This window comes from Chlorocebus sabaeus, chromosome 5 (assembly GCF_047675955.1).
Source record: "Chlorocebus sabaeus isolate Y175 chromosome 5, mChlSab1.0.hap1, whole genome shotgun sequence".
NCBI classification, from domain to species: Eukaryota; Metazoa; Chordata; class Mammalia; order Primates; family Cercopithecidae; genus Chlorocebus; species Chlorocebus sabaeus.
In genome coordinates, this window is record NC_132908.1 from 3,175,081 (window position 1) to 3,190,539 (window position 15,459).

The window sequence follows — 15,459 nt, forward strand, 5'->3', positions numbered from 1 at the left end:
CCATTCTCCTGCCTCAGCCTCCCGAGTAGCTGGGACTACAGGCGCCCGCCACCACGCCCGGATAATTTTTTGTATTTTTAGTAGAGACGGGGTTTCACTGTGTTAGCCAGGATGGTCTCCATCTCCTGACCTCGTGATCCGCCTGCCTCAGCCTCCCAAAGTTCTGGGATTACAGGCCTGGGTCACCGCGCCTGGCCTTTTGAGCCCTTACTTTTTCACAAAACATTTCTTTTTTGTAGAGATTTGAGAACCGCTGACAACTCTGATTTCCAAGGGAAACCTGACACCCTAGGAGGGAATAAAAAGAAATGTTGAAAAGGCTCAAACTGGGTCCTGAGGTCTTTTAACTTTGTTTTTTATTTTATCGAGACCTGGGGTAGGGGGACGGGAGGTGGGGAGAGGGTCTCCCTATGTTGCCCAGGCTGGAGCGATTACAGGTGTGAGCCACCTCGCCCGGCATCTTTTAATTTTTAATTGGAACCTTGGGGGGTCTGCAGGAATCCTGGGGCAGGGCACTAGGTCCAGCTCAGGGCGTTAGGGGAGTAGAGTCCGTAGGAGACTTCGGCTTTCCACTGCCATGCACTTTCTTTCCTTTTTTTTTTTATTTGAACAAAGTCTCACTCTTGTCCTGTAGGCTGGAGTGCAATGGCACAATCTCGGCTCACTGCAACCTCTGCCTCCCGGGTTCAAGCGATTCTCCTGCCTCAGTCTCCCGAGTAGCTGGGATTACAGGCGCCTGCCTCCACACCCGGCTAATGTTTGTATTTTTAGTAGACACGAGGTTTCAGTATGTTGGCCAGGCTAGTCTCGAACTCCTGACTTCGTGATCCGCCCGCCTCGGCCTCCCAAAGTGCTGGGATGACAGACATGAGCCACCTCCCCGGCCAACAGCCATGCACTTTCACGGGCTCAAGTCCAGGGTTTACTCCGGTGAGACTCAATCCCTCGGTCCTGGATTTTTTTTCCTTCAATTTATAAAATATGAAGTTACTGGGGGAATTTAGAATATGGATTGTATATTAGACCGTCTTGTTTCATGAGTCTCTGAGGTCCCGGAAGCTCCCTTGGTGGGATGAATATCTTGAACAGCTCCAATTCTGCTGAATTTTTACCACTGGGTAAATGACAGTCACAGTGGATTCCATGGGCCGTGTCCACGATCCTGGGGGCGTCGGTTTTGAGCAGCCTCAAGGGGAGGGCTTTGTCTGGCGCTTTGCTCCCCCTCTGGCGCGGAGCCTGGAAAAGCGAAGTCCTGGGTAGACTCTCCCGGGCTGCCTCTATGTCCCGGACGTTGGCCCCGCTCTAAGTCGTGGCGCTCGGCCCTGGGGTGCGGCGCGGGGGTCTGCTAAGAGGGCGCTGACTTGGGCTTGCAGTTGAGCTTCTGGAGGTCCGGTGAGGTGTCTATCCCGCGCCGTCTGAAATCTTCCTCTCCGTTACTGTGCCCTGCGGGATTAAAAAAATGTTTAAAAAAATTTTTAAATCTTTTTTGAGATGGGGTCTTCCTCTGTCCTCTAGGCTGGAATGCAGTGGAGCGATCTCGGCTCACTGCAGCCTCCGCCTCCCAGGTTCATGCGATTTTCCTGCCTCAGCCTTCCGAGTAGTTGGGGGAGCCACCACACCCGGCTAATTTTTGTATTTTTAGTAGAGACGGGGTTTCACCATGTTGGTCAGGCTGGCCTCAAACTCCTGACCTCGAGTGAGCCACCCGCGTTGGCCTCCCAAAGTGCTGAGATTACTGGCGCGAGCCAGGGCGCCCAGCCCCTGCAGGATCTTTTGTCACACGCTAGGCCCCAGGCGGACCTGACTTTTATTAAACAGCAGTACTTTGGGAGGCCGAGGCGGGCGGATCATGAGGTCAGGAGATCGAGACCATCCCAGCTCACACAGTGAAACTTCCTATCTACTAAAAAAAAAAAAAAAAAAATTAGCCGGGCGTGGTGGCGGGCGCCTGTAGTCCCAGCTGCTAGGGAGGCTGAGGCAGGAGAATGGCGTGAACCCAGGAGGCGGAGCTTGTAGTGAGCCGAGATCGCGCCACTGCACTCCAACCTGGGCGACAGAGCGAGACTCCGTCTCAAAAACAAAAACCAAAAAAACACAGTAGGGCTGTCAAGCGCCTCGCGTCAAGGCTCAGTGCTCCACCGACCCACCCAGCCCGAGACCCTCCGTTTCTCTCTGACTCCGAAGGAAAATTTAGTTCCTTCGGGCGCCTGGGACTCCCTTCTGGAGGATCAGACGAGTCGGACTCCCCCAAGCCCATGCGGGCTAAAGGAGCGGAAACCACGCGGGAGAGGACAGCGCCGGGGGCTCGAGGACGCAGACTGCAGAGCTCTGCGGGGACTGGGCGTTTTCTCTCATTTTCTGCGACCCGAATGGAGGCTGCTGCGTTGGAAGAACTCAGCTAAGACTTTTTTTTTTTTGAGACAGGATCTCACTCCCGTGGCCCAGGCTGGAGTGTAGTGGTGCCATCTCGCGTCCTTGCAGCCTCCACTTTGTAGGCTCAAGGGATCCTCCAGCCTCAACCTCCCCAGTAGATGGGACCACAGGTGAGTGCAACCACACCTGGCTAATTTTAAAATTTTTTTGTGGAGACGGGGATCTCGCTATGCTGCTCAAGCTGGAATACTTTCTTGAATAAATGCCCAAACCAATTCTAGAGTAATTTTCTAGCTACCTGTGATGAGTTATTCTGTCTTTTAATATTCTCAGTAGCCTGTTTGGCAGCTGCCCCAGTGGCCTAATGGATAAGGCACTGGCCTCCTAAGCCAGGGATTGTGGGTTCGAGTCCCACCTGGGGTAAGGTAACACCAACCTTTGGTGACCTGGGATAAGGCAACGTAACCTTTAGTTGTCCAATGACATTTTATAAAGGACAAAGCATAGAGACACACAGGTAGAAAAACTTACAAGAATAAGAAAAGGCATGAATTTGGAAGAAAACCAGGGCATTAAACTCAAAGACACAGAATCTCTCAATCTCTCTCTCACTCTCTAGGATGAGGAAAAAGGTAGGGCATGGTGGTGCATGCCTGTAATCCCACTTTTGGAGGCCAAGAACTCACTTGAGTTCAGGAATTCCAGACCAGCCTAGCCAATATGGTGAAACCCTGTCTCTGCTAAAAATACAAAAATTAGCCGGGCATGGTGGTGCATGCCTGTAATCCCAGCTACTCTGGAGACTGAGGCAGGAGAATCACTTGAACTCGGGAGATAGAAGTTGCAGTGAGCTGAGATCGCACCACTGCACTCCAGCCTGGGTAACAGAGCAAGGCTTTGTCTCAAAAACAAAACAAACCAAAAAAGAACCAGGAAAAGGTCAATTTGAGGATAGGTAAGATCAAAATGCACATGCTCTGCAGAAGGGAAAGTCCCTACTGAAGCTAGTTTGCTCGAATGACCTCAATTACAAGGTGAATGCTGAGGCTTACTGTGTTGACTGTGTGGTCACCACAGCAGCTGTGTCCCAAGAACATGGTCACTTTCTTGACTACCTATCCTGCTTCACGAGCATGACAGGTGTGACCCACCATGCCTGACCAATGGCATTAATTACATTCACAATGTATGCAATAATCACCATTATCTCTTTCCAAAACGTTTTCATTTCAAACGAATTCTGTAACCATTAAGCAATAACTCCCCACATCCCTTCCCCAGCTGTTAATAACCTTTAATCTACTTCCTGTCTCTATGGATTTGCCTACTCTAGACATTTTACATAAGTAGAATAATACATTATTTGTTCTTTTGTATGTGGCTTCTTTCACTTAGCATAGTGTCTCAGGGTTCATCTACATTGTAGTGTGTGTCAGTGCTTCATTCCCTTTTTTTTGAGACAGAGTCTTGCTCTGTCGCCCAGGCTGGAGTACAGTGGCGCAATCTCCGCTCACTGCAGGCTCCACCTCCCAGGTTCACACCATTCTGCCTGACCTCCTGAGTAGCTGGGATTACAGGTGCCTGCCACCACGCCCGGCTAATTGTTTTGTATTTGTAGTAGAGACGGGGTTTCACTGTGTGAGCTGGGACGGTCTCAATCTCCTGACCTTGTGATCAGCCCGCCTCGACCTCCCAAAGTGCTAGGATTATAGGCGTGAGCCACCAAGCCGGCCTGTTATCAATTCTTTTGGGTACAAACCTCGGAATGAAATTGCTGGATTGTATGATAATTCTATGTTTAGCTCCTGGGGAAACCACCCAACTGTTTTCCCCAGCAGCTGCATCATTTTACATTCTTATCAGCAATGTAGAGCTCTAGCTTCTCTACATCCTTGCCAACACTTGTCATTTTTGTTTGCTTGTTTAATGATTGCCAAATATGTGGAGGAAGAGGGGAACTCCTATCCTCCTCCATCTAGTCCTGGTGATAACGTCCATCACTGGATTCCCACATGGAATGGATTGAGTTCATGATCCAGAATGATGTTCTCCGTTCTCCCATGCAGAATGGTTGGTTCTGGTTTGGACACATGACCCACGAAGGGATGATCACAACCGTAACTGGAGTTGAGGTTGGAGGCAGGGCTTGGACACTGGACCAAATTGAGGACTAGCTAAAATAGATGGGGTGGAAGCAGCTTTCCATAAGATATACCCACCAGTGTGCCATGTCAGTTTACCATTGCCATGGCAACACCCAGGTGTCACCACCCCTTTCCATGCAATGACTCAATGACCCAAACATTACTACCCCTTCCCTAGAAAGTTCTGCATAAACTGCCCCTTATTCTACATGTACTTAAAAATGGGTACAAATATGGCTGCAAAACTGCCCAGAGCTGCTACTCTCAGCATACTTATGGTGAAGCCCTCCTCTGCAGGAGCAGTCAGGGAGCTGTAACACCACCTGCTGCTTTAGTACAGTTGTTTTCTTCTACCACCGGCTCGCCCTTGAATTTTTGCCTGGGCAAAACCAAGAACCCTTGCAGACTAGGCCTCACTTTGGCGCTCGTTTGTCCTGCATCAGTATAATGTTATTAATAAATAAACATTGGTAGAGAGAAGTTTCATGTGCCCTGTGGCTGCTAGTCTGGAAGGATGTGAATTTGGAGCTACTGGTGGACATCTTGCTGCCTCAAGAGGAGAGGTAATCTGCAGAATGAAGCTGAGCAGAAGCCAAAACAGTAGTGAGATAGAGAAATACAGGGTCCTGATATTATTATTCAGATCCCTGAATTTGGTCTTGCGTGAAACACACAGGCTTTGCAAGAAGACGCTTTGGATTTTGTAACGACATTAACCTGTCATTTCTCCCTAGGCTGATGATTTGAGTTGGTTTTCTTTTTTTTTTTTTTTGAGACAAGAGTCTCGATCTGTCTCTCAGGCTGGAGTGCAGTGGCGTGATCTCCACTCACTGCAAGCTCCGTCGCCTCCCGGGTTCACGCCATTCTCCTGCCTCAATCTCCCGAGTAGTAGCTGGGACTACAGGTGCCTGCCACCATGCCCACTAATTTGTTTTTGTATTTTTAGTAGAGATGGGGTTTCACCGTGTTAGCCAGGATGGTCTCGATCTCCTGACCTCGTGATCTGCACGCCTCAGCCTCCCAAAGTGCTGGGATTATAGGCGTGAGCCACCGCGCCTGGCCGAGTCATGAGATATTTAACATAAATTGCCTAATTTAGTTATGACAGCCCTACAAGGTGAATATTATTTCTCCACTCTATAGATGATGGGAGCTGGTGGTTCAGTGGAGGTTACTAGCTTTCCCAAGGCTGTGCAACTGGTAATGGTGGATCTGGAAATTGAGTGCTGGTCTGTGAAAATCCAAATGTTATGTTCTTAATCCCAGTACAGCTTCACAGGTATCTCCCAACAAGAACACCATCCCAGCTGGGTGGGGGATATAATACAGGGCTGTGAGTTTCCTCTAGCAGAAGTGCTTTTGCCAATGATTACCTCTTAGATTGCATCATTTTCAGTGTTGCCAAGTGCTGAGGCAGGAATTACGTATGGCAAAGCTTTATCGTCAGTGTTGAACACAAAAGAGCCAAGAAGGGGAAGGGGCAATTACTCTCTGCTTTTCTTAATGAGGCTCTCAGGGAATATGGCCCTAGTGGCTGTGGAGGGTCCTGTAAAGAGCTTGCCCTGTGATTCTTCCAAACATCCTTCCTGCATCAAGGGCTGAGTCTATGCAGCCCAGCTCCTGATTCATGAGATACTCATCCTCAAAGCTCCAGTGACGAGTCACTCTCCCTCAGACCAATAACCTCTGGCCAGGTTTGAAAAAGGGAAGCCAACCCAGGACTTCGGGAGACAGTGAGGACTGCTGCTCTTTCTGGGTAAGAATCAGATCAGTGGCCAGGTGCAGTGTCTTACGCCTGTAATCCCAGCACTTTGAGAGGCCGAGGCGGGCGGATCACGAGGTCAAGAGATAGAGACCATCATGGTCAACATGGTGAAACCCCATCTCTACTAAAAATACAAAAAATTAACTGGGCGTGGTGGCACGTGCCTGTAATCCCAGCTACTTGGGAGGCTGAGGCAGGAGAATCACTTGAACTACGGAGTTGTAGGTTGCAGTGAGCCAAGATCTCGCCACTGCACTCTAGCTTGGTGACAGAGCGAGACTTTGTCTAAAAAAAGCAAAAAAAAAAAAAAAAAAAAAGATCAGTGGGACTTAACTGATAACTACTTGTCAGGACGTAAAGCCTCGGAGGGACACTCCTTCCTTTCCATTATGCAGAGCCAGAAGAACAGTCCTGAGCTCAGCAGCAGTTCCTTGCAATCACCCAGTCAGGACCAGTCTCTGTCTAGTCTGTTTGACATCCTGAACTGTGGGGAACACAAACTGACTGAATTTCTGCCCAGACCTCTGGGTTGTTCCATTTTAATTTTACAAATTGGACTCAGGGAGCTCAGTGGATATAGCCAAGAAGGTCTGGCTCAGCCTTCTGTAAACCTGAGCCCTGAACTTAGCAGTAGCAGTCCCAGCAGGGTTGACAATATTATCATTTACATCCTGCAAGCAAAATTGTACTGCCATTCCTGTGCCCCATCTTAACCAGCATTTTCCAAGGTGCTACATTTCATCTTCTTTGTCTACCTCTGTGTCCAGGATCCCAGGCCCATGAGCGGGACAAACCAGTCGAGCGTCTCCGAGTTCCTCCTCCTGGGACTCTCCAGGCAGCCCCAGCAGCAGCATCTCCTCTTTGTGCTTTTCCTGAGTATGTACCTGGCCACCATCCTGGGGAACCTGCTCATCATCCTGGCTGTCAGCACAGACTCCCGCCTGCACACCCCTATGTACTTCTTCCTCAGCAACCTGTCCTTTGTGGACGTCTGCTTCTCCTCCACCACCATCCCCAAGATGCTGGCCAATCACATACTCGGGACTCAGACCATCTCCTTCGCTGGTTGTCTCACGCAGATGTATTTCATTTTCATGTTTGTGGACATGGACAATTTCCTCCTGGCTATGATGGCCTATGACCGCTTTGTCGCTGTGTGCCACCCCTTACATTACACAGCAAAGATGACCCATCAGCTCTGTGCCCTGCTGGTTGCTGGATCGTGGGTGGTTGCCAACCTGAATGTCCTTCTGCACACCCTGCTGATGGCTCGACTCTCATTTTGTGCAAACAATGCCATCCCTCACTTCTTCTGTGATGTGACTCCCCTCCTGAAACTCTCCTGCTCGGACACACACCTCAACGAGGTCATAATCCTTAGTGAGGGTGCCCTGGTCATGATCACCCCATTTCTTTGCATCCTGGCTTCCTATATGCACATCACCTGCACTGTCCTGAGGGTCCCATCCACAAAGGGAAAGTGGAAAGCCTTCTCCACCTGTGGCTCTCACCTGGCTGTGGTTTTCCTCTTCTATGGCACCATCATTGCTGTGTATTTTAATCCTTTGTCCTCCCACTCAGCTGAGAAAGACACTATAGCTACCGTGTTGTATACAGTGGTGACCCCCATGCTAAACCCTTTCATCTACAGCCTGAGGAACAGGTCCTTGAAAAGGGCTTTGAAAAAAGTAGTTGGCAGGGTGGTGTTTTCTGTCTGATGAAATAATCAAGACTGAGTCTCATTCCCAAGGAAATTTATTTTTCACCAATTGAGTTTAATGTAGTAGTTGTTGCATTAAATGATGTTCTTGCTAGTGGCACATAGGGGGAGATCTTATTACTTACACTAAGTTAAACTACTAATTATAATTTTTTTGAGACAGGGTCATGCTCTGTCACTCAGGCTGGAGTGCAGTGCCGCAATCTCAGCTCACTGCACCCTCCATCTCCCAGACTCAAGTGATCCTCCTGCCTCAGCCTCCTGAGTAGCTGAGACCACAGGTGTGTGTCATATGCCTAGCTAATTTTTTTTTTTTTTTTTGAGACGGAGTCTCGCTCTGTCGCCAGGCTGGAGTGCTGTTGCGGCAAGTCAGGGACCCTGAACAGATGGACCGGCTGGAGCCATGGCAGAGAAACATAAATTGTGAAGATTTCATTTTAATATGGACATATATCAGTTCCCAAACTTAATACTTTTATATTTTCTTATGCCTGTCTTTACTGCAATCTCTGAACATAAAATGTGAAGATTTCATGGACATTTATCAGTTCCCAAAATTAATACTTTTATAATTTCTTATGCCTGTCTTTAATCTCTTAATCCTGTTATCTTCATAAGCTGAGGATGTACCTCACCTCAGGACCACTGTGATAATTGTATCTAACTGTACAGATTGATTGTAAAACATGTGTGTTTGAACAATATGAAATCAGTGCACCTTGAAAAAGAACAGAATAACAGTGATTTTAGGGAGCAAGGGAAGACAACCATAAGGTCTGACTGCCTGCAGAGTTGGGCAGAATAATGCCATATTTTTCTTCTTGCAAAGAGCCTATAAACGGACGTGCAAGTAGGGGAGATATTGCTGAATTCTTTTCCTAGCAAGGAACATTAATAATTAAGATCCTGGGAAAGGAATTCATTCCTGGGGGGAGGTCTATAAATGGCCGCTCTGGGAGTGTCTGTCTTATGCGGTTCAGATAAGGACTGAAATATGCCCTGATCTCCTACAGTACCCTCAGGCTTATTAGTGTGGGGAAAAAACCCCAGCCTGGTAAATTTGAGGTGAGACCAGTTCACTGCTCTTGAACCCTGTTTTCTGTTGTTTAAGATGTTTATCAAGACAATACATGCACAGCTAAACATAGACCCTTGTCAGGAGTTTTTTGATTTTGTCCTTTGCCTTGTGATCTTTATTGGCCTCAGAAGCATGTGATCTTTGTTCTCCTTTTTGCCCTTTGACATCTGTGATTTCTGTGACCTACTCCCTGTTTGTACACCCCCGCCCCTTTTCAAGTCCTTAATAAAAACCTGCTGGTTTGGCAGCTCAGGTGGGCATCAGGGTCCTACCAATATGTGATGTCACTCCAGGATAAAATTCCTCTCTTTGTACTCTTTCTCTTTATTTCTCAGCCGGCCGACATTTAGGGAAAATAGAAAGAACTTATGTTGAAATATTGGGGGCGGGTTCCCCCAGTAGAGTGCAGTGGAGCCATCTTGGCTCCCTGCAACCTTCACCTCCCAGGTTCAAGCAATTCTCCTGCCTCAGCCTCCCAAGTAGCTGGGACTACAGGTGTGCACCACTAGTGCAGCCCAGGTGAAGACTCACTGGCCTCATCCTCCTTTTATGTGTCCTCTGCAATGGTCAAGCATAAAGGGTGGGTCACAAAAACACTCAGGCAAAAGAATGGTGGAGTGAGGCCAGGTGTGGTGGCTTATGCCAGTAATCCCAGCAGTTTGGGAGGCCGAGGCAGGTGGCTCACCTGAGGTCGGGAGTTTGAGACCAGCCTGGCCGACATGGTGAAACCCTGTCTCTACTAAAAATACAAAAGTTAGCTGGGCGTGGTGGCAGGCACCTGTAATCCCAGATACTCGGGGGGCTGAGGGAAGAGAATTGCTTAAACTTGGGAGGCGGAGGTTGCTGTGAGCCAAGATGGTGCCATTGCACTCCAGTCTGGGTGAGAGAGCAAGGTTCTGTCAAAAAAGGAAGGGGAGGGGAGGGGAGAGGAAAAAAGAAGGGGAGGGGAGGGGAGAAGAGGGCAGGGGAGGGAAGAAAGACAGAGCCGAGTAAAATGTGAGTACTACAGTGAGTAGCAAGCATTTCAGATGAGCCTCGGGCACTGGCTCGCTTGTAGCCCAGGTGGTGCCGAGGTGAAGCGAGGCTGAACCACGGGAACCGGCTAGGAGCACCCTCATTGGCTGCCTGACTTAGGGGGCAGGGTCAACTGGAGCCAGGTCTTTGACATCAGGGAAACAAATCGACATTTGGTCTTCCCTCCATCCAGACAAACTGCCCCTGGCTCTCTTCTCAAGTCAGCTCCCACCCACACCTTCAAGAACCAAGTCAATGCCACCACCTCCTCCATGAAGCCTCTGGATTCCCTCTTCCGGCTGTTAGAGCTCTATTTTTCTTTGGTTTATCATTCCCTCTTCACAAGGGCTTTCCACAGACTACGAGACCTACAGACCTGAATACACACATGACTCACTTTGTATCTTGGTGTCCAGCACTGCTCCTAGACTAAAGGTGATCGTCAATTTTAATTGAAAGGAAAAAATATAGGTGAATGCATATTGCCATACATTTTAATTTGGAGAGAGTTACTTTAGAATAAGAAAGAAATAGCAGAGTGAAATGTGAGTACTACAGCAAGTAACAAGCATTTCAGTTGAGACTTGGGCCCTGGCCCGCTTGTAGCCCAGGTGGTGCGGAGGTGAAGAGATGCTGAACCGTGGGAACTGGCCAGGAGCACCCTGATTGGCTGCCTGACTTAGGGGGCAGGGTCAAATAACAAAAAATCATTTTGTTAGCTGAAAGCTAGTGTCTACCTATGCACTATGGTACACCAAAAATCATAAAGAACATTAAAGTAACCTGTATCCTTGCAGCTCAAAGGTAATCAGAGTTAGGCACTTGGAATATTGTTTTACAAAAGTTGACTGCAATCGATTGCATATAATTTTGAGTTCTGATTTTCCACTTCCTACTTCCCATGTCATTGGAGGTCTTAGAAATGTGACTTTTTTTGTTTTTGTTTTTGTTTTTGAGACAGAATCTCACTCTGTCGCCAGGCTGGAGTGCAGTGGTGCAACCTTGACTCACTGTAACCTCCGCTTCCTAGATTCAAGCAATTCTCCTGCCTCAGCCTCCTGAGTAGCTGGGACTACAGGAACACACCACCACGCCCAGCTACTTTTTGTATTTTTAGTAGAGATGGGGTTTCACCATGTTGGCCAGGATTGTCTCGATCTCCTGACCTCGTGATCCACCCGCCTTGGCCTCCCAAAGTGCTAGTATTACAGGCATGAGCCACCATGCTCGACTCAGAAATGTGATTTTAATGGCTGCATAATATTTCATCACAGGGACGTGATATAATTCACCCATTCCCCAACTCTGAACAATTTCAAGTGTTTCTGTACTATAACAAACACTGCTGCACACTTACTTGTGTGTGAATCGTTGTTTGTATTTATTATTGCCACAGGTAGCCTGAGTGATCTATTTCTCCAGCTTGGAGTAAAAATTAATGTCACTTTTCCTTTGTTATTCATTATTTCTGCCTAACCATACCCTGCCATTACTACCAGCACCTCCCTGTGGGTGTCAAAAAGCACCCCAGAAGTTCACTCAAAGGATTCAGTCAGGTGGAGAGAGGGAGAGAATGGGGAGCTGGAAGCATCCACTGGCACAATCCTGTGAGTTGCTGGTACATAGTGTAGTCCCTGCCCTTCGATGTCTGAACAGCTGGAAGCCTGTGTGCTGCAATATAGATGCCTGTGCCCCACCCCTTTGGGGGTCACACCGGGACCCACCTAAGTTCAGATCACAGTTATCTGTGTTCAAACTCATGTTATTCTCCATTAAAATCTGACTCCGGGCCGGGCGCGGTGGCTCACACCTGTAATCTCAACACTTTTTTTTTTTTTTTTTTTTTTGAGACGGAGTCTCGCTCTGTCGCCCAGGCTGGAGTGCAGTGGCGCAATATCGGCTCACTGCAAGCTCCGCCTTCCGGGTTCACGCCATTCTCCTGCCTCAGCCTTCCGAGTAGCTGGGACTACAGGCGCCCGCCACTGCGCCTGGCTAATTTTTTTCTATTTTTTAGTAGAGACGGGGTTTCACCATGGTCTCGATCTCCTGACCTTGTGATCCGCCCGCCTCGGCCTCCCAAAGTGCTGGGATTACAGGCGTGAGCCACCGCGCCCGGCAATCTCAACACTTTTAAAGTTCAAGGAGGGAGGATCATTTGAGCCCAGGAGCTTGAGACCAGCCCGGGCAATATAGTGAGACTCCATCTCTACAAAAAATTAAAAAATTAACTGGGCATGGTGGCTCATACCTGTAGTCCCAGCTACTTGGGAGGCTGAGGTGGGACGATCACTTGAGCCCAGGAGGTTGAGGCTGCAGTGAGCTGTGATCATGCCACTGCACTCCAACCTGGGGAACAAAGCAAGAGCCTGTCTCAAAAAAAAAAAAAAAAATCTGCCTCCAGATATATACCCACTCCCTGGCCCTGGGGCTTCCAGTCCCACTGTGTCAAACCAGGTTTCCCCAGGAACACCCAGAGCAGATCCAGGCTTATTCCTTTGAGATTCCCTTTGGGTCCCTGGGATCTTTTTATGTGGAATTGACTTCAATCTATTTTTTTCTCATGATATAGCTATAGCTATAAAATATAATTCAAATAGGTCTATACAAAGATTATAATATTTGACTTCCGACTGCTTCTTATTATTTATTTATTTGATTTGTGAAGTCTAATAATTAACATTTCAATTCTTTTCTTTCTAGATGTTAATAGCTTTTACTTTTTTTTTATTTACAGGATGATTGCAGTAAGCTTTTATTTTTTTTTAACATCTTTTTTTTTTTTTTTTTTTGAGATGAAGTCTCACTCTGTTGCCTAGGCTGGAATGCAGTGGCATGATCTCGGCTCACTGCAACCTCTGCCTCCTGGGTTCAAGTGATTTTCCTGCCTCAGCCTCTTGAGTGGCTGGGATTACAGACATCCACCACCATGCCTGGCTAATTTTTGTATTTATAATAGAAATGGGGTTTCACCATGTTGGCCAGGCTGGTCTTGAACTCCTGACCTCAAGCGATCTGCCTACCTTAGCCTCCCAAAGTTCTGGGATTACAGGCATGAGCCACCATGCTGGGCCAGCTTTACTTTTTGATTTGATGTTTGGTTATGGAGGTGATGTGGTTTGGTTGTTTGTCTCCACCAAATCTCATGTTGAAATGTGATTCCCAGTGTTGGAGGTGGCACCTGGCAGGAGGTGTTTAGGTCATGGGGGTGGGTCCCTCATGAATGGCTTGGTTCCCCCCACATGGTAATAAGTTATCATCAGCTCTATTTGTTAGAGCCTGGGAGCCTCCCCTTCTCCCTCTTGTTTCTTCTCTCTTCATGTGACACACCTGTTCCCACTTCACCTTCTGCCATGATTGGTAACTTCCTGAGGCCTCACCAGAAGTAGATGCCCACACCATGCTTCTTGCACAGTCTGCAGAACCATGACCCAAATAAACCTCTTTTCTTTATCAATTACTCAGTGTCGGGTACTCCTTTATAGTAGCGAAAATGGACTAACACAGAAGGCCTGGAGGTTGGTGAATGTTATCCATTGATTATGAATTATATTAAATACCTTCTAGTAACAGAATGATCTTTGTCCTCTTCAATTCTTGTTTCCACTTAAACTGTACTTTGGTTAATATTAATATTACTCATTCTACTTTCTTGTGTTTGCTCATTCTCTCAGACGTTCTGAAATAGTTTACTTGGACGAAGGGCTCCTTCCCTCTGTATCAAGATCTTCCTTTTCAAAGCTTTCAGCATGTGAGAAAAAATTAGGCCGGGCATGGTGGCTCACGCCTGTAATCCCAGCCCTTGCGGAGGCCAAGGAAGTCAGATCACCTGAAGTCAGGAGTTTGAGACCAGACGGACCAACATGGTGAAACTGCATCTCTACTAAAAATACAAAAAAGCTGGGCATAGTGGCGGGTTCTTGTGATACCAGCTACTCAGGAGGTTGAGGTGAGAGGATCCCTTGAGCCTGGGAAGTGGAAGTTGCAGTGAGTGGAGATCGTGTTACTGACTACTGCCTGGGCGACAGTAAGACTCTGTCTCAAAAAAAAAAAAAAAAAAAAAAAAAAAAGATTCTGTTTTTCAATTTGTCTTTTGCCTATCTTACACACTTTTGTCTCTGCTATTCCATGTATATTTTTATCTACTAATTTTCACCTTTGAATGTCCCTCTTTTGAAGATGGGTGAGTGGGGCTTTCGGTTTTGTAAGGGATACTTGCATTATGTTAGGATCCATCCTAACATTTTCAGAAGGGTGTGTTTTGGGGAAGAGGTGTACATATTAATATTGCAAGCCAGAGGATGACTCTAGTGGACATTTGTTAGACTTTGTGGCTTCCCAGCATCTGGGCCCACTTCCAAACTTTGTAGAGTCCCCTAATTTATGGATGTTGTTGGGAAGACAGCTCACCTCCCCCTATAGAAATAAGTACACCAGAAACTTGCTTCTGAGTGTCTCTTTCAGCTAGAATGAGAACAAGTGACAGGCTCTCTGCTCATCAGATATACCTGCCCTGCATTTGATACAGAGAAGGGGAGACCAGGAGGAACTTGCTCTGGCAGTGGCAGCCATTGTAGGGACCTGGATTCCTGGAGTGTGACAACAGTAATGCTAGGGATAGCAGCGAATGTCTGTGAGAAGAACATCAGAAATGCAATCTGCAGCATCTAGTGCTTGGTGGCAGCAGCACTGGTGTCCTCACTAGCTGGCTTGGAGTCATGCTTTGGGGCACTGTTAACAGATGAATTTTTAAATTGTTGTTTCATTTTTGTTTTTGTAGAAATGGGGTCTCACTATGTTGTCTAGGGTGATATTGAACTCCTGGCCTCAAGCAATCCTCCTGTCTTTGCCTCCCAAAGTGCTGGGACTTCAGGCATGAGACACCACCCTCAGTCATAAGACTGGCTTTTTAGTTCTCCTGAGAAAAGAGTCAACAAAATATATTGCTAAAGGGTGGGTAGGGTGGGTGGGAAGGTAAGATTTTAAATTCTAAGGAATTGGCACACGTAATTGTGGAGGCTTGGCAAGTTCAAAATATGCAAGGTGGACCAGAAGGCTGTAGACCTAGCAAAGAGCCGGTGTTGCAGCTCGAGGCCAAAGGCAGTCAGCTGACTTTTTCTATTGTGGCCTTCAACTGATTAGATAAGGCCCACCCACACTATGGAGGCTAATCTGCTATACTCAAATTCTATTGATTTAAATGTTAACCTCATCTTAAAAATACTCTCCAAAAAGAAAAATAAGAGAGAAAGAGGCCAGGCACGGTGGCTCAAGCCTGTAATCCCAGCACTTCGGGAGGCCGAGACGGGTGGATCACGAGGTCAGGAGATCGAGACCATCCTGGCTAATACGGTGAAACCCCGTCTCT

General features: G+C 47.5%; 1 protein-coding gene, 1 long non-coding RNA gene and 1 other non-coding gene across 3 annotated transcripts in view; 2 read left to right on the top strand and 1 right to left on the bottom strand.

Annotated features, from left to right (window-relative positions):
- Nucleotides 1–82: 82 nt before the first annotated feature.
- The window catches only part of LOC140711651 (uncharacterized), a 28,665-nt gene continuing 13,288 nt past the window's right edge, over nucleotides 83–15,459 (bottom strand). The window contains exon 3 of the long non-coding RNA XR_012092903.1: nucleotides 83–1,443. This is a non-coding gene — a long non-coding RNA (uncharacterized lncRNA). The remainder of the gene's footprint in view (nucleotides 1,444–15,459) is intronic.
- On the top strand, nucleotides 2,724–2,796 carry TRNAR-CCU (transfer RNA arginine (anticodon CCU)). The gene has a single exon. It is a non-coding gene; the product is annotated as a tRNA-Arg (tRNA).
- On the top strand, nucleotides 6,889–10,576 carry OR1F1 (olfactory receptor family 1 subfamily F member 1). Its single transcript, XM_073015099.1, has one exon. The coding sequence runs from the start codon at nucleotides 7,062–7,064 to the stop codon at nucleotides 7,998–8,000; it is 939 nt and encodes a 312-aa protein (XP_072871200.1). The 5' UTR covers nucleotides 6,889–7,061; the 3' UTR covers nucleotides 8,001–10,576.